This window comes from Thalassophryne amazonica, chromosome 12, assembly GCF_902500255.1.
Source record: "Thalassophryne amazonica chromosome 12, fThaAma1.1, whole genome shotgun sequence".
Lineage (NCBI taxonomy): Eukaryota > Metazoa > Chordata > Actinopteri > Batrachoidiformes > Batrachoididae > Thalassophryne > Thalassophryne amazonica.
Window position 1 is genome coordinate 60,222,339 of NC_047114.1, and position 23,641 is coordinate 60,245,979.

Below are 23,641 nucleotides of genomic sequence, written 5' to 3' on the forward strand. Positions count from 1 at the left end.
CCGGGTCTATATCGTGCTCCAAGTCCAGTACATTGTGGTCTGTGTATTTAAATGTTCTCAGTTCTACTTTTCTATGATCAGCAATCCTTTGAGTTATATCCTTCTTGTCTCCAGATGTAGATGAATAGGTAGTAGATGAATAGGTTCCTCTGGTCTGTGTCATGGTGTTGTGATGTGTTTGTGTCCTCATACCTTATTGGTCATATTTGTCCAGATCCTCGATGTTCCTGATTACCATAACCTTCGCTTGTTCTGGTGTTCCATTCAATTTGATAAATGTTTTGCAGTTGGATGTCCATGTCTGTTGAATTTTTCCCTGCTTTTTTAAGAAACGAGCTTTCCTGGCGATGTCTGCGTTTCTTTTGGTCAGATGTTCATTGATGAATACGTTTGTTCCTTTGAGTTTCCGTCCCTGTTTTAACAATGCCATTTTATGTTTTCTGTTGACAAACCTCGTTATAACTGCTCGCTTGTCTCCATCCTCTCTCCTGGGCAGGGGGTGGCACGCTTCAATGTTATTACAGTCCATTTGAATACCTTAGATTGCAGGAAGTCAGCCACCTGTTGTTCCACTAAGCTGGCCTCCTGCTCGTTGGCCTCCCCTCCGCTGTCTTCTGACACCGCCCATGCGTAGGATCGAGGTTTAATATGAATTCCTGTAATAATAACGTCGTTCATCCTTGTGTACTGTTCCAACTCCGCAACACGGTTCTCCAGGTACACCAGACGCCGGTCTTTCTCGGCATTCTGGATCCGGAGAGCCTTCACTTCTTCCACCAGCTCCATAATGGATTTCTGCTGCATTTTAACCACAGAGATTTCCTCAGACAAAAAGTCCAGGGACTTCTTGATATCGTCTCCCTCCTCCGCCGTCAGTGCCTTCTTCGGACCCATGGTCAGATAACTCCGCGCTGGCGCCTCGGGCCTCGGTAAAGCCGCGCTGGTGGATGTGCGCTGACGCCTCGGGAGACAGTCCAGGGTCCGGTACACAGAAAGGCAGGCCGCGTAGTAAAGGTACAGATGTTTTATTGGGGGGGGATACCAGTCAGTATCTGGTGTGACCACCATTTGCCTCATGCAGTGCAACACATCTCCTTCGCATAGAGTTGATCAGGTTGTCAACTGTGGCCTGTGGAATGTTGGTCCACTCCTCTTCAATGGCTGTGCGAAGTTGCTGGATATTGGCAGGAACTGGTACACGCTGTCGTATACGCCGGTCCAGAGCATCCCAAACATGCTCAATGGGTGACATGTCCGGTGAGTATGCCGGCCATGCAAGAACTGGGACATTTTCAGCTTCCAAGAATTGTGTACAGATCCGTGCAACATGGGGCCGTGCATTATCCTGCTGCAACATGAGGTGATGTTCTTGGATGTTGGCACAACAATGGGCCTCAGGATCTCGTCACGGTATCTCTGTGCATTCAAAATGCCATCAATAAAATGCACCTGTGTTCTTCGTCCATAACAGATGCCTGCCCATACCATAACCCCACCGCCACCATGGGCCACTCGATCCACAACATTGACATCAGAAAACCGCTCACCCACACGACGGCACACACGCTGTCTGCCATCTGCCATAGGTATTAAAGGCACTGCGCTGCGGTGGTTTGAATCATATTTGTCTAATAGATTACAATTTGTTCATGTAAATGGGGAATCTTCTTCACAGACTAAAGTTAATTATGGAGTTCCACAAGGTTCTGTGCTAGGACCAATTTTATTCACTTATATATGCTTCCCTTAGGCAGTATTATTAGACGGTATTGCTTAAATTTTCATTGTTACGCAGATGATACCCAGCTTTATCTATCCATGAAGCCAGACGACACACACCAATTAGCTAAACTGCAGGATTGTCTTACAGACATAAAGACATGGATGACCTCTAATTTCCTGCTTTTAAACTCAGATAAAACTGAAGTTATTGTACTTGGCCCCACAAATCTTAGAAACATGGTGTCTAACCAGATCCTTACTCTGGATGGCATTACCCTGACCTCTAGTAATACTGTGAGAAATCTTGGAGTCATTTTTGATCAGGATATGTCATTCAAAGCGCATATTAAACAAATATGTAGGACTGCTTTTTTGCATTTACGCAATATCTCTAAAATCAGAAAGGTCTTGTCTCAGAGTGATGCTGAAAAACTAATTCATGCATTTATTTCCTCTAGGCTGGACTATTGTAATTCATTATTATCAGGTTGTCCTAAAAGTTCCCTAAAAAGCCTTCAGTTGATTCAAAATGCTGCAGCTAGAGTGCTGACGGGGACTAGAAGGAGAGAGCATATCTCACCCATATTGGCCTCTCTTCATTGGCTTCCTGTTAATTCTAGAATAGAATTTAAAATTCTTCTTCTTACTTATAAGGTTTGAATAATCAGGTCCCATCTTATCTTAGGGACCTCGTAGTACCATATCACCCCAATAGAGCGCTTCGCTCTCAGACTGCAGGCTTACTTGTAGTTCCTAGGGTTTGTAAGAGTAGAATGGGAGGCAGAGCCTTCAGCTTTCAGGCTCCTCTCCTGTGGAACCAGCTCCCAATTCAGATCAGGGAGACAGACACCCTCTCTACTTTTAAGATTAGGCTTAAAACTTTCCTTTTGCTAAAGCTTATAGTTAGGGCTGGATCAGGTGACCCTGAACCATCCCTTAGTTATGCAGCTATAGACGTAGACTGCTGGGGGGTTCCCATGATGCACTGTTTCTTTCTCTTTTTGCTCTGTATGCACCACTCTGCATTTAATCATTAGTGATCGATCTCTGCTCCCCTCCACAGCATGTCTTTTTCCTGGTTCTCTCCCTCAGCCCCCAACCAGTCCCAGCAGAAGACTGCCCCTCCCTGAGCCTGGTTCTGCTGGAGGTTTCTTCCTGTTAAAAGGGAGTTTTTCCTTCCCACTGTAGCCAAGTGCTTGCTCACAGGGGGTCGTTTTGACCGTTGGGGTTTTACATCATTATTGTATGGCCTTGCCTTACAATATAAAGCGCCTTGGGGCAACTGTTTGTTGTGATTTGGCGCTATATAAAAAAAAAATTGATTGATTGATTGATCTGCCCTGGACAGTGTGAACCGGGATTCATCCGTGAAGAGAACACCTCTCCAATGTGCCAAACGCCAGCGAATGTGAGCATTTGCCCACTCAAGTCGGTTACGACGACGAATTGGAGTCAGGTCGAGACCCCGATGAGGACGACGAGCATGCAGATGAGCTTCCCTGAGACGGTTTCTGACAGTTTGTGCAGAAATTCTTTGGTTATGCAAACCGATTGTTTCAGCAGCTGTCTGAGTGGTTGGTCTCAGACGATCTTGGAGGTGAACATGCTGGATGTGGAGGTCCTGGGCTGGTGTGGTTACACGTGGTCTGCGGTTGTGAGGCTGGTTGGATGTACTGCCAAATTCTCTGAAACGCCTTTGGAGACGGCTTATGGTAGAGAAATGAACATTCGATACACGAGCAACAGCTCTGGTTGACATTCCTGCTGTCAGCATGCCAATTGCACGCTCCCTCAAATCTTGCGACATCTGTGGCATTGTGCTGTGTGATAAAACTGCATCTTTCAGAGTGGCCTTTTATTGTGGGCAGTCTAAGGCACACCTGTGCACTAATCATGGTGTCTAATCAGCATCTTGATATGGCACACCTGTGAGGTGGGATGGATTATCTCAGCAAAGGAGAAGTGCTCACTATCACAGATTTAGACTGGTTTGTGAACAATATTTGAGGGAAATGGTGATATTGTGTATGCGGAAAAAGTTTTAGATCTTTGAGTTTATCTCATACAAAATGGGAGCAAAACCAAAAGTGTTCCCTTTATATTTTTGTTGAGTGTAATAATAAACCTGTGAAATCAGAAGCGGAACTTAAACTCAAATCTCTGCCACTTCTGTACCCACCTCCAGCCCTTTGACCAGCCGACTGGCGAGTTCTATAGTCTTGTTGGTGCGGTTAACTTCTTCTTGAAATCTCAGTTTCTCTGAGGTGGCTTTCTCAAATGCTGCTGTCATAGTCTCCAGTGTACCATCCAGCTCCTGACAGAGGACACTTGAAAATTAGTAAAAGCCTAAATGTCACCTGACAGTTATAAAAATGAAGCAAAAATCAAATAGATTGGGTAATGTGGATCCAAAGAGCAGCCCAGTCTGACCATTTCAAGAATCATTTGTAAGGATTTAACAAGAAGCTGTGAACTGGTAAATACTCCTCCTAACTCTGGATACAATTTTGCACGGGATGATCCTGTGACCAAATATGCAAATCAAGTCACACTTTCTATGATGTTTGTTACTCCCAGTGGGACTATGCAAAGCCAGGTTTGGCTAGTTTGGGCCCAAAGGCCTTGGAGACATAGTGATAAATGTTTACATGTACGTATGTAATATGTTTTTCTCGACTACTGTATAAGCTCCACCGATACATTCATCGGGTGGGCAGGGATAATAAACTCTGACCCATATGAGTTGCTTCACATAAGAATAATATACTCATAAAATATAAATCTAAAATAAATCTAAAATATAAAGAATAAATAAAAACACTGAAAAAAATTCAACTCAACAACAGAGATAATGTGGACTCCGCTGAAACTTTTAAAGAGAAGCTCAAGACCCACTTGCACTTGATTTTAACTAGTTTTATGTTACTAATGTTTTATTTTTTGTATTTCTATTGCATTTTATTATCATTGTAAAGCACTTTGTGATTTTATCTTGAAAGGTTCTATACAAATAAACTTATTTACATACCAATTATAATTTTAACATCAGAGTTAAAACTTTAAATAGTTTTATGGTGCATTATTTTTAAATTTCAAGTGAGATCCAAGCATCAGTGTTTTGTGTTCCTGTTTCTTTTTCAAATTGTTTCTATAAATGTTTGAAAAAAATTAATGTTAAAAAAGGTTTTTTTTAATAAAGTATCAGTACTGGACTATATTAAAAAACATAGACTGGATCATGAACTGAAATATGTGAACAAGACAGAAACAAAACAAACAAAAATAAACAAAACAACAAAAGCAAAACTCAAATGTGATTTATGGTAAGACCATAGTTACTGCACTTCCTTTCTCATCGTGTCATAATAAATATAATCAAATTCATGACTTTGTCCCTTTATCCCTTAACTTGCAGATATATAGGTCCAACCCTTTTTTCACCCAGTCTCAGAATGTTTGGAGTAATTCTGTTTATAATTCAATAGACAGACATGGATGAAAATTTAATTGTGTAGACAATGAGGGAAAAAAAATGTAAACGGTCTCACAGAAAGTTTCTTCCTGAGGGCATTGAGTTTCTCAGCAGCCTCTGCCAGATCAGCGTTGGCCTGAGACAGATGCGTCCTCTTCATCTCCACCTCACAGAAAACCTGAAGACAACACACACAACACACACTGAGATTTGGCACAAACGACTTAATCTGTTTTCGTTGGTTACACAGATTCTGGCATGTAGTCAAATGCTCTGTCAGTGTAAAACACTTAAAAACTGAAAAAGGAGAAGTGTACTTACAAAAATCTGTCCAAATCAGTACAAGAGATGGAGAAAGGAAAAAAAAAAAATCAGATATGATATTGAAAATAATGCACATCATTCAAACTAGAGTGGCAACCCTGTAATTGTTGTGTGTACCTCATGGAAGCGTATTATGTTGATGACCCAGGCACACAGCCCTGCAGCGGCAGAGGATTTCTGCCGTACAAACTCAGGATTGAACTCGGGATCACTGAGGTACTCATCCCGAACACACTTCACTGTGGCCTCGGGAATGCGCTCTTTGTCAAAGTTCACCAGAGCCTGCAGGAACTCATCCACCTGGATGTGGATTTGTGGGTGGATTAAGTCGACTGATTCACATGGTCACATCCAAATATAACAGCTTAGCAGATTTCTTCAATCCAAATGCTGTGTAGGGTTTAAAATAAACTTTTCCTTGGGGCCCACATGGTGTTGTTACGGTCTCATGTAGACAGTGTTTGTTTTTTGTATATTTACAGTAAACAGCTGTCATTTTCAATGCAGTTTGTGATGGACTGCAGTCTGAATCTGAGTTAAGGGACCCATCACACTTAGCCCGAATGAAGCCGAATCAGGCCAAGGAGAAAAAAAGCCAAATTTCGAGATGGAATCGAGAGGAATAGACATTCTGATAGCCATGTATGAGTGCTGTATGACCACTTAGATGGCAAACAGGAGGAGAGGAGGATGTGAGCCAGTGCTGTGTCTGCCCTTTTCACAATACCTGCCGATACTGGATGTTAAAATACATCTAATGTATGGACTGGAAACATGTCATATCTGTTAAATATGTCAATTGCCTCTCCCCCTCACACACCCAAACACTCACTCCCTCTCTCTCTCACTACCTCCCTCCCTCACGTGCACTGACCTGTCAGCAGGACAATGTGCCGTCAGAATGAACGTGTGTCCCACACATGACCTGCACTGTGCAATCGAACTTCACGAGATGCATCGCAGCAGCGGGGGCGACGTGATGATTTCAGGCTCACGGAGGAGCTGTGCATCCCGCTGTCTGGCTGGATGGTGCGCCCCGCGCCGCAGGACATCTTGTCATATTGGATATATATTTCATGGTGGACATGGCATTTGCTGTCGCCAGTTGGCTATCACAAGATGACACAGATTTTATCACATGGTGCAGCCTGGCTGGTGTTCGCCCTGCACCATGAGATGCAGCTGGAGGTGTTCCAAAGGTGAGTTTTAATTTTTATTTATGTTGTGATGGCTTGCTGACGCAGGTGGACCATCGTGGCTTGCACATGTACAGAGGTAGATGGTATACATGTCACGATATGTGTTTCACAGCTGTGACACCCTCCGGGGCGCCGCACAGAGCCTTTGACTCGCCATGGGAAAAGCAGTGCTGCGCTGCACAGCTGCACATGGTATTTGAGCTATGATGATGATCATAATTCACATACATTATGTAACCCATGAGAGGGCATGACGAACTACAGTGAGGAAAATAAGTATTTGAACACCCTGCGATTTTGCAAGTTCTGCCACTCAGAAATCATGGAGGGGTCTGAAATTTTCATCTTAGGTACATGTCCACTGTGAGAGACATAATCAAAAAAAAAAAAAAAAAAAAAATCTGTTAATCACAATGTATAATTTTTAAATAATTTATATGTATGCTACTGCTGCAAATAAATATTTCAGCACCTGTGAAAATCAATGTTAATATTTGGTACAGTAGCCTTTGTTTGCAATTACAGAGGTCAAACATTTCCTGTAGTTTTTCACCAGGTTTGCACACACTGCAGCAGGGATTTTGGTCCATTCCTCCACACAGATCTTCTCTAGATCAGCCAGGTTACTGGGCTGTCACTGAGAAACACGGAGTTTGAGCTCCCTCCAAAGATTTTCTATTGGGTTTAGGTCTGGAGACTGGCTAGGCCACTCCAGAACCTTGATATGCTTCTTACGGAGCCACTCCTTGGTTATCCTGGCTGTGTGCTTCATGTCATTGTCATGTTGGAAGACCTATCCACGACCCATCTTCAACGCGCTAACTGAGGGAAGGAGGTTGTTCTCCAAAATCTCACAATACATGGCCCTGGTCATCCTCTCCTTAATACAGTGCAGTCGTCCTGTCCCATGTGCAGAAAAACACCCCCAAAGCATGATGCTTCCACCCCCATGCTTCACAGTAGGGACAGTGTTTTTGGGATGGTACTCAGCATTCTTCTTCCTCCAAACACAGCGAGTGGAATTAAGACCAAAAACTTATATTTTGGTCTCATCTGACCACATAACTTTCTCCCATGACTCCTCTGAATCATCCAAATGGTCATGGGCAAACTTAAGATGGGCCTGGACATGTGCTGATTTAAGCAGGGGAACCTTCTGTGCCATGCATGATTTTAACCCATGACGTCTTAGTGTATTACCCACAGTAACCTTGGAAACACTGGTGCCAGCTCTCTTTAGGTCATTGACCAGCTCCTTCCTCCTTCCTCACCTTTCTTAGGATCATTGATACGCCACGAGGTGGAATCTTGCATGGAGCCCCAGTCCAAGGGAGATTGACAGTCATGTTTAGCTTCTTCCATTTTCTAATAATTGCTCCAACAGTTGATCTTTTTTCACCAAGCTACTTGGCAGTTGCCCCATAGCCCTTTGCACCCTTGTGGAGGTCTACAATTTTGTCTCTGGTGTCTTTGGACAGCTCTTTGGTCTTAGCCATGTTAGTAGTTGGAGTCTTACTGATTGTGTGGGGTGGACAGGTGTCTTTATGCAGCTAACGACCTCAAATAGGTGCTTCTAATTTGGAATAATAAGTGGAGTGGAGGTAGACTTTTTAGGGTCTTTGAGGGCCAGAATTTCTGCTGATTGGCAGGTGTTGAAATACTTATTTGCAGCAGTAACATACAAATAAATTATTAAAAAAAGCATACATTGTGATTTCCGGATTGTTTTTTGGATTATGTCTCTCACAGTGGACATGCACCTACAGTAAGATGAAAATTTCAGACCCCACCATGATTTCTAAGTGGGAGAACTTGCAAAATTGCAGGGTGTTCAAATGCTTATTTTCCTCACTGTATCTGTAATCTAAGGTTTAGTAAGGATTTAACACCTCCTTCAGAAGTGTTTGTGGTGCCCCGCTGCTGAGGAATGTGTTGACTCACAGGGACGCACAGTGCTTTCGGTTTGATTATGCAATGTTCACGTGTAGTTCACAAGATGAATGCGTGCCACAGACTTTGCACGTAAAGATATCTCCTTTGCAAATCCCAAACAGGATCTAGTGGAGGTGCACGTACTGCTCATCCGTGCAACACGCTGGACATGCCGGCAGGAGTTGACGTGTCTGACCATGGCAAATTTCCCAGTCAGATTGCAGTTAGAGTCCACCTCGACTGCCGTATATTTTTCCACCTCGACTGCACCCTGACTGTTTTGAACAGGAGCAAAACATTTGGGCTGGCCACAGGAATTTGCCAGACTGTTTGGAGTGCACTCATATTTCCAATTGTGCCTCGACTTTGCCTGAATGGTGGCAGAATATTCATTCAGATGGCATTCAGGCTCATTCAGCATCTAGTGTGATGGTGGTGTAATAAATATTTGAGTGATATGTGAAGATGTCATTTTTCACCTTGCTCATGACGATCTTGGATGCCTTCCAGCTGCGATCTTTAGGGATTCGGCCTTGTGGTGCCAGCAGCACCAGAACTGCTGCTGAGACATTGGTGACAATAGCTGGAGGGTTGGGAAACGTCCTGAGCTCGGTCAGGTTTAACTAGAAAAGGACACATGGATATAAAATTTTTATCGGATGTCTAAGATAGAGGCAACCTTGCAGTATTTTCTGTCATATATTAAACCTGGCTTAAACCTACTGCTCTCCCCTTAAATGAGGCCTGCCCAGTGGCATACACATTTAGTCACATTTTGTGCAACAACACTACCTCTCACCTTAGTGACATTAAATTTGGGGTTCCACAAGGGTCCATCTTAGGTCCCTTGCTTTTCTCCCTTTATATAGCACCCCTTGGGCACATATTGTGGTGTTTTGGGTTTTTGCTATGTTGATGATACTCAATTATACATGCCGATAACTGCTGGCAATCTCATCCTTGTAAAACCCTTAGAAGATTGCCTTGCATCAGTGAAAAGCTGGATGTCTAGCAACTTCCTTCTTTTAAACTCTGACAAGACTGAAATGATGGTTCTTGGTCCAGTGAGACATTGGCATCAATTTGACCAGCTAACGCTTAGCCTAGGCTTGTGTGACATTACATCACACTGACAAAGTGAGGAAGCTTGGAGTAATTTTTGATCCTACATTGTCCTTTGACCTCCACATTAGCGATATTATGAGGACTGCTTTCTTCCACCTGTGAAATATAGCGAAGATTCGTCACATCCTGTCTATGTCTGATGCTGAGACCCTGATTCATGCATTTGTCTCTTCTCGATTAGACTATTGCAATGTTCTATTTTCTGGTTTACCACAGTCCAGCATTAGGGGTCTCCAATGGGTTCAAAATGCTGCTGCTAAACATTTGACAGGAAGCAGAAGGATTGACCACATTACACTCATTTTGGCATCTCTTCTCTGGCTTCCTGTCCCTGTGAGATCAGATTTTAAGGTTGTGCTATGAACCTATAAAAGTATTCACAGACTAGCACCTCCCTACCATTCTCAGGGTGCAGGACTACTTTGTGTCCCTAGGGTGAATAAATAAAAATCTGTGGGTCACAGAGCTTTCTCTCATCATGCCCCTGTTCTGTGGAATGATCTCCCTGCATCAATGAAACAGTCAGATTCTGTAGAGACTTTCAAGTTCAGACTTAAAGGGGAACAGCAACGCTTTTTGAGAATTTGTTTGTGCATTCCTTGGTAAAAATTAAGTGTTATTCATACACTTGCAGAATGTTTGAGTGCAGTGTAGATAATATTATTTGAATTAAATTTGCAGCTAAATTGACATGTAAATTGCCATTGGCTGAAGTTATTGAAGGGCACATCCTCTGCTGGGGATGAGGGCAGTGTACTGAGCTTGCTCATTGAAGTTCTATTAGTCTCGTCAAGAAACAGGTGGAATATGCCAGAAAGCTGAGCATGTTGGCAAAGCCACAAACGGAGGAACAAGGGAGACAATATTTCCATCCATAAGTTAGTGGTTTTGGTTATTCTTGTCACTTTGTCCATGACATTTGGTTGATAAACAGGTGTATGTTTCCTGCCTGTGCATATGTCATCCGAGAACACGGACGACACAGACACCTCTGACTTCATGAATGAAACTCGGTCAATAAAGGATAATTGTATATATATATATATATATATATATATATATATATATATATGTTTCATAATGGTTTTAAGAGCCGCACTATGCTGAAAACAGCAGCAGCAGTTCAGCCCAGCAGCGCAGCTTAACAGCGCAGATCCGTGTAACTTTCATAAGTTTAATACTTTCGTGACATGATTTAATGTTAATTAATTTTCCTGGCTCGATATCCAGGTCAGAATGGCATTTTAACATGTATTTTGTGAGTGCTTTTCTGAGTGTGTTCAGTTGTGAATCCCCATTGAAAATGCATTAACATCCGTGAACTTTGTCAATATTTTGCCTGGTTAGGAGATGTCATGTCGCTGTCCATGAAGGGATGTTTGCATTTAGTGGGCAGCATTGGGTGTGCGGACTCTAGTACTCATATATAACTTCTTTGTTGGTGCCTCTGGCAGGGAATCTCAGAACGAGGCTCATTTTCCCCCCAACCAGTGACGTCACCCGCCTGACCTGCATAAATGGCGGCAGCCGGGCGATGTTAAAGCCTCTCAGACCACAACTAAAACAAGGTTTTCTGTAGATGTTTTATGGTCTTTATTGTTTCTTGAACTAACAAAAGAATGCATTTTTTGTGTTTATTCATGCTATAAATAATCTGTGGGCATTTCTGTTCCCCTTTAAGACACACTTATTTTCCCTTTCGTATGGCTAGCATATTTGTACTATGCTTCCTACCCTTTTAAATTCATTTTATTAGTAAACAGAGCACGCCACAGCCTCAACTTTATCTAAAGTCTGGGCCTTTTAGTGAAGGTTAGAGCTTGTGGCTGGCGATCACCTTAGCATTTCTTCTGTTTTTCTTGTTGCTTAATGCTGACAAATTATACCACATTTGTTGTCTTTCTGCCGCCTGATTGTACTTTTTTCTCTCTGCTTGAGGTGCGGTTCCATCCAGAGGTGGGAGTGGGTGTCTTCTTCTGCAAGGCTCCCAACCTGGACAGCAGCATGGACTCCTGGAATTTCCTGTATATTTGTGTTGTCAATTGTGTCGGTAGCATGGCCCAACCAGAGGGTCACCCCTTTGAGTGTGGTCTGCTTGAGATTTCTTCCTCAAATCATCAGAGGGAGTTTTTCCTAACCACTGTTGCCTGAGTGCTTGCTCTAGGTCTAGGGCTTGGTAAGGTTAGGTTCCTTGTGTGAAATGTCTTGAGGCAGCTTTGTTGTGGTTTGGTTCTATATAAATGAAATAAATTGAATTGAATCTCTATGAAGGTATAGGCAATCTTCAAATTATGTATTTGAAAGATCCACATTTGGGTTTCAGCACATGATTTATGCTGGATGGAGGTCCTGATGGAACTCCAAATCAACATGGAAAAACGTGTTCCTGACGTTCCAAAACAAGTAGTAATCTGTAAAGATCTGACGGGATCACGTGTGCACAGTGGCATGGCTGCAGGTGACGAAATAAAATTCAGTGATCACAATATAACCAGTAATTAGAACATTCAAACCTCCATGTTTATGTAGTGTTTGGCGGGGCTGCAACTAATGATTATTTACATAATAAATCGGTTGATTGGTTGTTTTCCTTGATTAAGTGATTAGTTATTAGGTCGATAAAATGTCAGAAAATAGTGAAAAAAATGGCAATCACTGCTTTCTAGAATCTAAGAAGATGTCTTCAAATGTCTTGTTTTGTCCATAAAATTAAGCAGTAAATATCCACGTTTAGAAGCTGAAATCAGAGATTTTTATAATTAACAATAAAGACTCAAAATGATTATAAATTAGCAAAATAGTTGCTGGTTCATTTAACAGTTGATTAATCAATTAATCATTGCAGCTCGAGCGTACTGGGTAAACATATTACCCTGTTGAGTGTATTGAGGGCAGCGGTGGCTGCCTGGAGAGCAGGTTCAGCCTTGGTCAGGTCGTCCTCTGTCTCCTTCTGCTGTTTGGTCACTTCTGCTTGGATTGCTGCTACCTGAATAACCGAAAAATACGTGTGAACAGATGAATGGTCTCTGTTATAGTGTAAGCATTCGCCCTTATTGTACCTACACAAGCATTTTCTACGTTTGGCTGAATGTACAAACTTTGACATGAATGAAGAAGCCATTTCTGGAGATGATTAGACTACACTCAGATATCACCTTTTTCTCCTCTTCATCAGCCACAGATCTTTCTTGGTTGAGCTTGTCTGTCTGCTGTCCAATTTTAGCGATGAGAGCTTCTATTTCCGTGTTCCTCTGGCACAGCTCCACCTCCTGCACTGCCAGCTTGGCCTTCAGATCCTCCACCTGATGAAGAGAAACAGAAATACAGCAAAAGAACACAGAATAAAAAAAGATTCATAACAACTGATGATAAAGATGGATGGTATATTTTGCACCTGTGAGGCAGTAGACTGTAGTTTCTGGAGGCCATTCTCTAGCCTCTCCATCTTCTGGGTCAGCTCGGTGCGTTTTTTCCCCAGCAGGTTGCCATATAGCTTCATAAACTCGAGGAAGCTCTTTGGAGTGGTGTAGTTAAAATGCTTCTCATTCTGCTGGTACTTGACACTCACCTGTCACGTGTCATTAAAAACAGAGGATGACAGAGATGATGTCAGAGGAGTGTTTCCATACATGGGTTTGTGCAGTAACTCTTACCTCATTAACGCTGGAGTGGGCATAAGAGATGAACTCACTGATAGATACTCGGACATTTGCCTGCGCAGTGAAATGACACATGCACAACATTAATAACAACAATTTATGGAACATGCATATTTAGAATGCCACAAAAAGCACTGAAGATGAATAAACATGACAGCCCAAAGAAACGTGAGCATGTGCTTAACCATCTGCATTCGCTGGCATGCTCAATGCTGAGGCACCTCCGTGCTGGATCATGCCTCGAGAAAACGTACCACATGGCCAAAATGCCATAGCTGATGTTCCTTCACTACACCAGTGATATGCCTCACCTGAGTCTCTCTGAGTAACCGTCCATTTGACACAAAGTCATTCCAGCTATACTTTGAAGAGACCTAGTACAAAAAACATCTAGTTGCCTCTTTAGGTCACTGGTTACCAAGACTCATAGCCATACTGTAATGGAATAAGAAGAAGCACTTTAGCTTTAGACTTTCCTTCTCCATTATTAACAAACATTATTAACACTCCACTGCCTCAGGTGTTTATAATGCTAAGATCTTATTTTAGGAAAACATTTAATATTGCCCTAGCCACATTATGCTGTGTATGTTAGATAGCGTGTTGTTATCCTCACTTATCCACCTTGTAGAAACTTACTCATTTGCACACATAGACCACATGGACTCCAACATAAGCTTATGCCAATTTGAAATATTTCCATGAATTCCATGTCTCAAAATATACTTATTGGCTTCATGACACTGAAAAAAGGGAATATTAATATTAGTATGAACAAGTCACAATTCTACCATTTTCACATATTCATAGTTGTATGCAGTGAGCTTCATGACTGTGTTGTTAATACTTTCCTCTACACTACCAAAAGAAATAAGTCTGATACAGCCCCTGATTCCCATTAGTGCCCGTATGTACCCACAGATTCTACTAACAACGGCAGTAATTTATTCAAACCATATTTTATGCAGGTTTTTTTGGGGCACTGAAATAACTGCACCGTTAGGCATTATGTCAAAGCTGACATGACAACATTACTGCAGTTGTAGTGTTAAGAATAATAAACTAATTGATCAAATGTACTCTCCTGTCACCTTATCACAAATAGAATAGCTTACCAACTGCTATGAATCAGTGGGGAGTCCTTGGTTAAACATCACGTATCACAAAAATTACAAATATAAATTAGCATCACAAATTTACATTTCAAAGATTTTGAGAAACCAGTGCATCAAGAAAAATAAACATTGGACCACCAGTCGCCCTCTGGGGTTCCTTTTATGGTATACAGAGTTTTTTTCTTTTAGTTGAATGCCCATGTGTTCTGCATCAAAATGTTTAGAAAAACCTCAGCAAATACCTGTCCCAATATGGGACAGGTATTTGTCTAGAACACTGTAATATAGAGAAATAATTTGACCCTACTGTGTTCTGCAGTGTCAGTTTTGGGTCTGTATGAACCCCAACTCAAACTATGTTACTGAGCTCTTATGGTGGTAGTAAAGCAAATAATCCTTTGTACCAATGATGGCATGGATGTAAGTGAGAATTACAAACAGAAAACAAAAAAAACAACAATGGACTTATTTAAAAAGAGCAAAGAAGCAATCTTGGGGTCCACAAGGACCCCATGTGTACTGTACCCTGTTACAAAAAAGTTCCTTACTGTACTCTACTGTGCATCTGTCACTGATTTGTTGTTCAAAACCTGTAGTGTGAACCACATTCAGATAGATGTGTTGTCAGTAGTAGCTTCACTCATTTCACTTATTGCCGTCTGCTATTCACCTTATTCAGGAAATCAGGGTGGGTGGCTCCATTTTGTCAAGTAACTTCCGGTTTGCCACTGCGTCTAATGATTAGCTACGTGGGAACACAGTACACTAGAAGTGTCGGAACATGAGCAACATTAATTGTTCAGTTCGTGGGTGCCACAACAAGTAGAAGAAGAGGAAACTATTGCTTTCAGAACAAAGATTGAACATGGAAAAGAGAGATCTGAGTGCTGTGGAGGAGCATTTAACTTGTTCCCTCCTCCATCGTAATACGAGGATCTCCGGTGCTGGCTAAAGGCGCTCAATTTGAAAAATCCATCCAAATGTCCCTATGTCTGTTCTTTTCATTTTATGGAGAAAAAACCCACACCACTGGATCCTTACCCAGAGAAATGGTTGGACTACAACGCTCCATTGAAGAAGGCATGGCAGATGCTAGTGAGACAAATGGGTAAGCTGTGTTTGTAGCGTTAGCTGCTATCTTATTTACTCATTTTCTGGCATTTGATACAACCAAGAACTGCATGAAATAACACCATACGTATATTAACGTTACGTAATCTTGGCATTACGGTGGTACTACTTGTCAGGTAGTATCTAAACTTCCATCCATCCATCCATCCATCCATTTTCTTCCGCTTTATCCGGAGTCGGGTCGTGGGGGCAGCAGCTCAAGCAAAGCCGCCCAGACCTCCCGATCCACACACATCTCCTCCAGCTCCTCCGGGGGAACCCCAAGGCGTTCCCAAGCCAGCCGAGAGATGTAGTCCCTCCAGCGTGTCCTGGGTCTTCCCCGGGGCCTCCTCCCAGTGGGACGTGCCCGGAACACCTCTCCAGCGAGGTGTCCAGGGGGCATCCGGAAAAGATGCCCGAGCCACCTCAACTGACTCCTTTCGACGTGGAGGAGCAGCGGCTCGACTCCGAGCTCCTCCCGAGTGGCCGAGCTCCTCACCCTATCTCTAAGGGAGCGCCCAGCCACCCTGCGGAGGAAACTCATCTCGGCCGCTTGTACTCGCGATGTCGTTCTTTCGGTCATGAGCCAAATCTCATGACCATAGGTGAGGATCAGAACGTAGATCGATCGGTAAATCGAGAGGTTTGCCCCCCTACTCAGCTCTCTCTTCACCACGAATGTCTGATACAGCGACCGCATCACTGCAGATGCTGCACCGATCCGTCTATCGATCTCACGCTCCATCCGTCCCTCACTCGTGAACAAGACCCCGGGATACTTAAACTCCTCCGCTTGAGGCAAGGACACTCCACCGACCTGAAGAGGGCAAAGCATCTTTTTCCGGTCGAGAACCATGGCCTCGGATTTGGAGGTGCTGATTTTCATCACAGACGCTTCTCCCCCTCTAGCTGCCACCTTATCGTGGTGGGGGAGTTTGTGTACCCGGATGATCCTAGGAGCTATGTTGTCGGGGGCTTTGTGCTCCCTGTAGGGTCACCCAAGGCAAACAGGTCCTAGGTGACGGGTCAGACTAAGGGCAGTTCAGAACCTCCATGACCAGTAAAAGATCAAGGACCGTGACGTCGCCCGGTATGGCAGAGCCGGGGTCCCACCCTGGAGCCAGGCCTGGGGTTGGGGCTCACGTGCGAGCGCCTGGTGGTTGGGCCTTAGCCCATGGGGCCCGGCCGGGCTCAGCCCGAAAGAGTGACGTGGGCCCGCCCTCCTGTGGGTTCACCACCTGCAGAGGGGGCCATGGGGGTCGGGTGCAGAGAGGATTGGGTGGCGGTCGAGGGCGGGTGGCCCGGCGGCCCGGTCCATGCTCACAGCCCCTGGCTGTTGGGACGTGGAATGTCACCTCGCTAAGGGGGAAGGAGCCTGAGCTTGTGCGGGAGGTTGAGAGATACCGACTAGAGGTAGTTGGGCTCACCTCCACGCACAGCTTGGGCTCTGGTACCCAACTCCTGGAGAGGGGCTGGACGCTTCATTTTTCTGGCGTCGCCCACGGGGAGAGGCGGAGAGCTGGGGTCGCATTGCTTATTGCTCCCCAGCTCCGGTGAACGAGAGGGTCGCGTCCCTACGCCTTCAGGTCGGGGACAGGTCTCTCACCGTTGTCTCGGCCTACGGGCCGAGCAGCAGTGCAGAGTACCTCATTTCATGCCGCTGTGCGGTGAGAAGCTCGTAGTTCCTCTTAGCCAAACTGTCCCCGCCGAGTGACAACACAACGTAGTTAAAAATAATCAAGGGCCACTTTTTAATGTCATCTTCCCACTCTGTTATGACTCGTGGGTGAGCCAGAATTGTTCCCTTTGAGCTTTTCAGAAAGGTTTTTGTTTATACCCATGTAATATCTTCCGTTGTTCTATACTGAAAACACCGCTCACCGGAAGTCCTAAGACAAAATGGAAATGCCTCTGTTGTAAAAGTGTGTGGGGCTGAATAAGGTGAATAGGGAAACAGAAAGTTTGCTCTGTGCACCGCAGTTGGCAGGTATGATCATACTCTATGTCCGTCACCTGTAGTCCAGGTATCTTGTCGATGAAAGTAGAGCTGACAGACTGCAGGGCGTGCTGAGGCCAGGGGTGGAACCAGTCTATGGCTGTACAATTCACCAATGCAGGAAACTTCCGTGCACGTGTGCGCAATGTGAAGCCAACTGGGGAGAAACACAAGACCACCTGGAGATAGTTGAGGGTGGTAAATTATGAATTCTATTAAATATTATACACAATGCCTTATCCTGGTTAAATGCCACACAAACAATGTTGCAGACCTTGAGCTGCCGTCGTATCCTTTCAATGAAGAAACTCCAACATTTATCTCTGGTATCTACGAGTCCTAACCCTCTCAGCTCCATACGGATGGATGTCACAATCATGTCCACTTCTTCATCACTAAACAGATCTGGAATATCTCCTAAAGCAACAAACACCAGTAGCTCTGAGTTTTGTGCATGTGTAAATGCAGTGCTTTTTGCAGAAGTTGTCACAACATCTCTTTGTTTTCTGTTGAGGATGCCATTTGTGCTCTGTTCCAGTGCTCACTGGTATCTTAACTGCCAATATTCAGACAACCCCCCAAAAGGTGTGCTATTGTTTTACTTGCATGAAAGCAAGATCTGGGGCCCATTCCTGACGATCTATATAGTACATTGCCTGAAACACAAATGTGAGGCATCATTGTAATGCACTTTGTACATCTGCTGCATGGAAAAGCACTATAGCAATGCATTTCTTCCTCTTCTTCTTCTTCTTCTGGTGCATTTAGGGTGTGTCCAACCACACATTGCTAACTACCCAGAAAGGGGTTGGAGAAAGTCACCAAATTAGTCATGGGGGTGTTGTGGACACAACATTAAATAAACCAATCAGAGTATCCCATGTCATATACAACCCCAATTCCAATGAAGTTGGGATGTTGTGTAAAATGTAAATAAAAAACAGAATACAATGATTTGCAAATCCTCTTCAACCCATATTCAATTGAATACACCACAAAGACAAGATATTTAATGTTCAAACTGATAAACTTTATTGTTTTTGTGCAAATATTTGCTCATTTTGAAATGGATGCCTGCAACACGTTTCAAAAAAGCCGGGATAGTGGTATGTTTACCACTGTGTTACATCACCTTTCCTTCTAACAACACTCAATAAGCATTTGGGAACTGAGGACACTAATTGTTGAAGCTCTGTAGGTGGAATTCTTTCCCATTTTTGCTTGATGTACGACTGGGAGGGGAAGGAGTAGGATTAGGTTATAGTTAAGGTTAGGATTGGGGGTAGGAGTAGGGTTAGTAATAGTGAGTTAAAAAACCCCATCACGAAAATTTGACTCATTTCGTGACGGGAAGACAAAAAAAAAAACAAAAACAAAAAAAAAACACGTGAGACTGGGCTGATTTTTTCATTTTTCACAAAGTGGTGATCCTTGCCCCATCTTTGCTTGTGAACAGCTGAGCCTTTTGGGGATGCTCCTTTTATACCCAATCATGACACTCACGTGTTTCCAATTAGGTGTTCTTTGAGCATTCATCAACTTTCCCAGCTTTTGTTGCCCCGTCCCAACTTTTTTGAAATGTGTTGCAGGCATCCTTTTCAAAATGAGCAAATATTTGCACAAAAACAACAAAGTCTATCAATTTGAACATTAAATATCTTGTCTTTGTGGTGTATTCAATTGAATATAGGTTGAAGAGGATTTGCAAATCATTGTTTTCTGTTTTATTTACATTTCACACAACGTCCCAACTTCATTGGAATTGGGGTTGTATTTGGTTTCTTTTTATTTTATCACCAATCAGTTAATATTTTCACTTGCTTTTGTCTGTCTGTTTTTTAGCAGGATATATCCGAATATATCCTGCTTTTTCAGTTATAACTCTCAAAGTAATGAACAGATTTCAAAGAAATTTCATGAGCAGATAAATAGTGTTTTGTTCTGCTGCTAGGTAACTGCATCTGACCACAACTCATTTTTTGACCAACAAGTCCATGGGCACACAAATTAGTGCAATTCTACTCTGTATTCAGACGTCAATGTTTTCTGTGAAAACCACGACAGTATCATGTGAAAACTACCAATAATGCTTTGCCTTCCTTTGTACGGTGCACATTAAAGTATGCTGCCTTCAGTGTGACCCTAAATTAAATTTAACTCACCAACTGGTTCCACTACTGCAGAAGAACTACTCACATAAGAGCATTTATTTTTTACTTGATGACATTTCGACCTTGCATGTTTTTGAGTTTGTGTTTGAAGGTTTTTGAGTCTGTGATTTCATGTACTACAGGTTTTCAAGTTTCCATGAAGGAAGAAAAAAGGATCCACTTTCAATTTTTTCTTTTGTTTGATTTAAAAAAGAAGACACAAATCTTTAATCATTATTGGGGTTTAACACACCTGAGGCCAACATATCATTGATCAGTACGAGGAAACGTTCATCTGGAATCTGGGCGTCTGTATAAAGAAACACCGTCCCGATGTTTTTCACCCCCACTTTTATGTATAATGCTGCTATGTCACTCTGGAGAAGCAGAGACGTAGAAAAGAGACAAAGTTCAGACAGAGACAAAACGTTATTTCAAATGTTGGATTTCTAATCGAAAAAGGGATTTTTCTAAAAACTGAACAACATGTGACAGTATGAAAAGGCTTCAGGATCTCCATGCAATGACATGCTGCATGTATTACACACGTGTGCAGTTACATAAATACCTTAAGGTCACTGATGCCGTAGCCTTTACGAAGGGTGACCTGGAAAACCTCAAGTGTGCTGAGGAAGGCAGCCAGCCGACACAGACTCTGCTTCCCGCTGCCTCCAACGCCCACCAGCAGGGCGTTACCGTAGGGGGCCTCCAGGATACGGCTGATACGGCACCTTGTGCACAAACAACAGTGCCAGCAGTTGTGTGCACAGTGTGTTTACATAAGTGTTCATGTGTGTAATCATTCCTGGATTGTGGATGTTATGAGATGATGTGTGTTTGGATGAATGTGTGTGTCTTACACGTGCTGTATGGCTTCTTCAAACAAAACCAGATCCATGACAGCGTGCAGCTCATTGTAATGCTCCAGAGCATCTGTCAAAGTCTTCTGCAGCTTCTCCCAGTCTGAAGCCTGACAAAGTGAGCAAATAAACAAATGAGCTTGGCTCTTGTGTGTAAATGTTGAAAAGAAATCTAAGAAGATTTCCAGCAATAAAACCATGTATGTGTCAGGGCTCAAGCAGATTAGTCATGAATTCAAAATTCATGTCAAACTGATTGATAATTAATTGTTTATTACTGGAAAATTCACTCTCATTTACTTACTAACAGATACGAAATGATAGAACTTTTATGCCTTCCACTATTTCAGATAGAAATAATCCATAGTCTAAACTGTTTCAAATAAAAGACAATTAAATTCACCCATGGCTTTCATGTCTTGTTCCGTGTCCCTCTGCTTTGTAACTAGATTTGCCATTTTCTTTTACTGTGTAGTTACATCTTTTGAAAGTCTGGTGGTGCTAGTGTGTGTGTGAATGGAAATATACTGTACATAGAAGTAAAGTGAGCTCCCACGTAGTAGCATAACCACACTATAACTGTCATAAAACTGGTGCAAAACTGACATAACACTAATCTTAAAAAAAAGCGTAAACCTAGTAGAGGAAGATTTGTTCATAGTATAGAATCTACTAGTGCTCCAGGCAAGAACTGATTATTGATACATTAAATATATATACAGTTGTGTTCAAAATAATAGCAGTGTGTTTATTCGCATACATGCAAATGCATTGGGAAAAGTGCATGTTCTATTCCAAATCAAAACATGAAGAAAAAATTATAACATTTATTGTTACTCCACAGAAAGTGAAGAAAAAGGAATATTCGGCTGTTCACAAAAAGGTGTATTTTAATGTCTGTGAAAAAAACAGGTGTGAAACAGATGGCTTTTATTTAAGGATGAAGGCAGCAAATGTACATGTTGGCTGTACTGCATTTCTCTCTGAAAATCTGAGTAAAATGGGTTGTTCCAGTTATTGTTCTGAAGAACAGCATACTTTGATTAAAAAGATGATTGGAGAGGGGAAAACATACGAAGAAGTGGAGATTCCGAAACACAGGATGAGATGTTGATATCAATTGTGCAAGTACATACACATAACTGGTGGACATGTAGGTGAATGGTGGATGACAGACTTGGAGAAGAAAGTTGAATTTGTGGGACACATCATCAGTCGTGCTCCTCTGACTCATGAGGTGTTTTGGTCTTTAACCCTATACACCCTTACCAGAGGTGACTAGCTACAGGCTGATGAGACATGAGCTTGCATCCCATGCTCAATTAGCCATGACAGTTGCCTTGTTGTCAAGTGGCAGATAAAATGACAGAAAATGATAGGTTGCTAAAATGATCTCAAATGGTTTAAAATGGCAACAAATCCAGAAAGACTTGGACAAAAATGGAAAAGCACCATTCAAATGAGTCAAAGAATACTCAGCCAATGATCAGCTCCAGGGTGATCAAAGAAGCTCTAAAATTACCTGTGAGTACTGTAAAAATTAGAAGATGAGTCTGTGAAGCCAAGCTATGGGCAAGAAGCCCCCGCAAAGTCCCACTGTTGAAAAAATGATGTGATAAAGAGGTTACAATTTGTCAAACAACATACTGACTGGCCTAAATAGAAATTGCGCAACTTTTTGTGGATTTTGTGGAAAGCAAGAATGTTATTTTTGGGTCTAGGGGCTGCAGTCAGCTGTCCCCCAAAAACTGAATGCAAACCACAGTACACTGTGAAGACAGTGAAGCATGGTGGAGCAAGGATCATGATATGGGGATGTCTCATGGTGTCGGGCCTATTTATCACATACCAAGGATAATGGACCAGTTTGAATACATCAGAATACAACCCCACTTCCAATGAAGTTGGGACGTTGTGTAAAATGTAAATAAAAACAGAAAACAATGATTTGCAAATCCTCTTCAACCTATATTCAATTGAATACACCAGAAAGACAAGATATTTAATGTTCAAACTGATAAACTTTATTGTTTTTGTGCAAATACTTGCTCATTTTGAAATGGATACCTGCAACACATTTCAAAAAAGCTGGGACAGTGGTATGTTTACCACTGTGTTACATCACCTTTCCTTCTAACAACACTCAATAAGCGTTTGGGAACTGAGGACACTAACTGTTGAAGCTTTGTAGGTGGAATTCTTTCCCATTCTTGCTAGATGAACGACTTCAGTTGTTCAACAGTCCAGGGTCTCCGTTGTTGTATTTTGTGCTTCATAATGTGCCACACATTTTCAATGGTGCAACAGGTCTGGACTGCAGGCAGGCCAGTCTAGTACCCGCACTCTTTTACTATGAAGCCATGCTGTTGTAACACATGCAGAATGTGGCTTGGCATTGTCTTGCTGAAATAAGCAGGGACGCCCCTGAAAAAGATGTTGCTTGGATGGCAGCATGTGTTGCTCCAAAACCTGGATGTACCTTTCAGCACTGATGGTGCCATCACAGATGTGTAAGTTGCCCATGCCATGAGCACTAACACACCCCCATACCATCACAGATGCTGGCTTTTGAACTTTGCACTGATAACAATCTGGACAGTCTTTTTCCTCTTTTGTCCGGAGGACACAATGTCCATGATTTCCAAAAACAATTTGAAATGTGGACTCATCAGACCACAGCACACTTTTCCACTTTGCGTCTGTCCATTTCAAATGAGTTTGGGCCCAGAGAAGGCGGCGGCATTTCTGGATGTTGTTGATGTACGGCTTTCACTTTGCATGGTAGAGTTTTAACTTGCACTTGTAGATGTAGTGATGAACTGTGTTAACTGACAATGGTTTTCTGAAGTGTTCCTGAGCCAATGTGGTAAGATCCTTTACACAATGTCGGTTTTTAATGCAGTGCCGCCTGAGGGATCGAAGGTCATGGGCATTTAATGCTGGTTTTCGGCCTTGCCGCTTACATGTAGAAAGTTCT

The 23,641-nt window shown here is 42.7% G+C and overlaps 1 protein-coding gene and 1 long non-coding RNA gene across 2 annotated transcripts in view; one reads left to right on the top strand and one right to left on the bottom strand.

The window, feature by feature from the left end:
* The window catches only part of LOC117521073 (dynein heavy chain 11, axonemal-like), a 138,553-nt gene that overhangs the window by 36,676 nt on the left and 78,236 nt on the right, over nucleotides 1-23,641 (bottom strand). The window contains 14 exon segments of the mRNA XM_034182390.1: nucleotides 3,902-4,036; nucleotides 5,271-5,372; nucleotides 5,516-5,521; nucleotides 5,636-5,818; nucleotides 9,129-9,272; nucleotides 12,647-12,760; nucleotides 12,930-13,076; nucleotides 13,169-13,342; nucleotides 13,428-13,487; nucleotides 17,672-17,833; nucleotides 17,929-18,071; nucleotides 20,058-20,181; nucleotides 20,373-20,535; nucleotides 20,665-20,774. Of these exon segments, the coding sequence (XP_034038281.1) occupies nucleotides 3,902-4,036; nucleotides 5,271-5,372; nucleotides 5,516-5,521; nucleotides 5,636-5,818; nucleotides 9,129-9,272; nucleotides 12,647-12,760; nucleotides 12,930-13,076; nucleotides 13,169-13,342; nucleotides 13,428-13,487; nucleotides 17,672-17,833; nucleotides 17,929-18,071; nucleotides 20,058-20,181; nucleotides 20,373-20,535; nucleotides 20,665-20,774 (1,767 nt within the window).
* On the top strand, nucleotides 3,232-22,486 carry LOC117521074. Its single transcript, XR_004563878.1, has 3 exons — nucleotides 3,232-3,243; nucleotides 11,956-11,960; nucleotides 22,399-22,486. It is a non-coding gene; the product is annotated as an uncharacterized LOC117521074 (long non-coding RNA).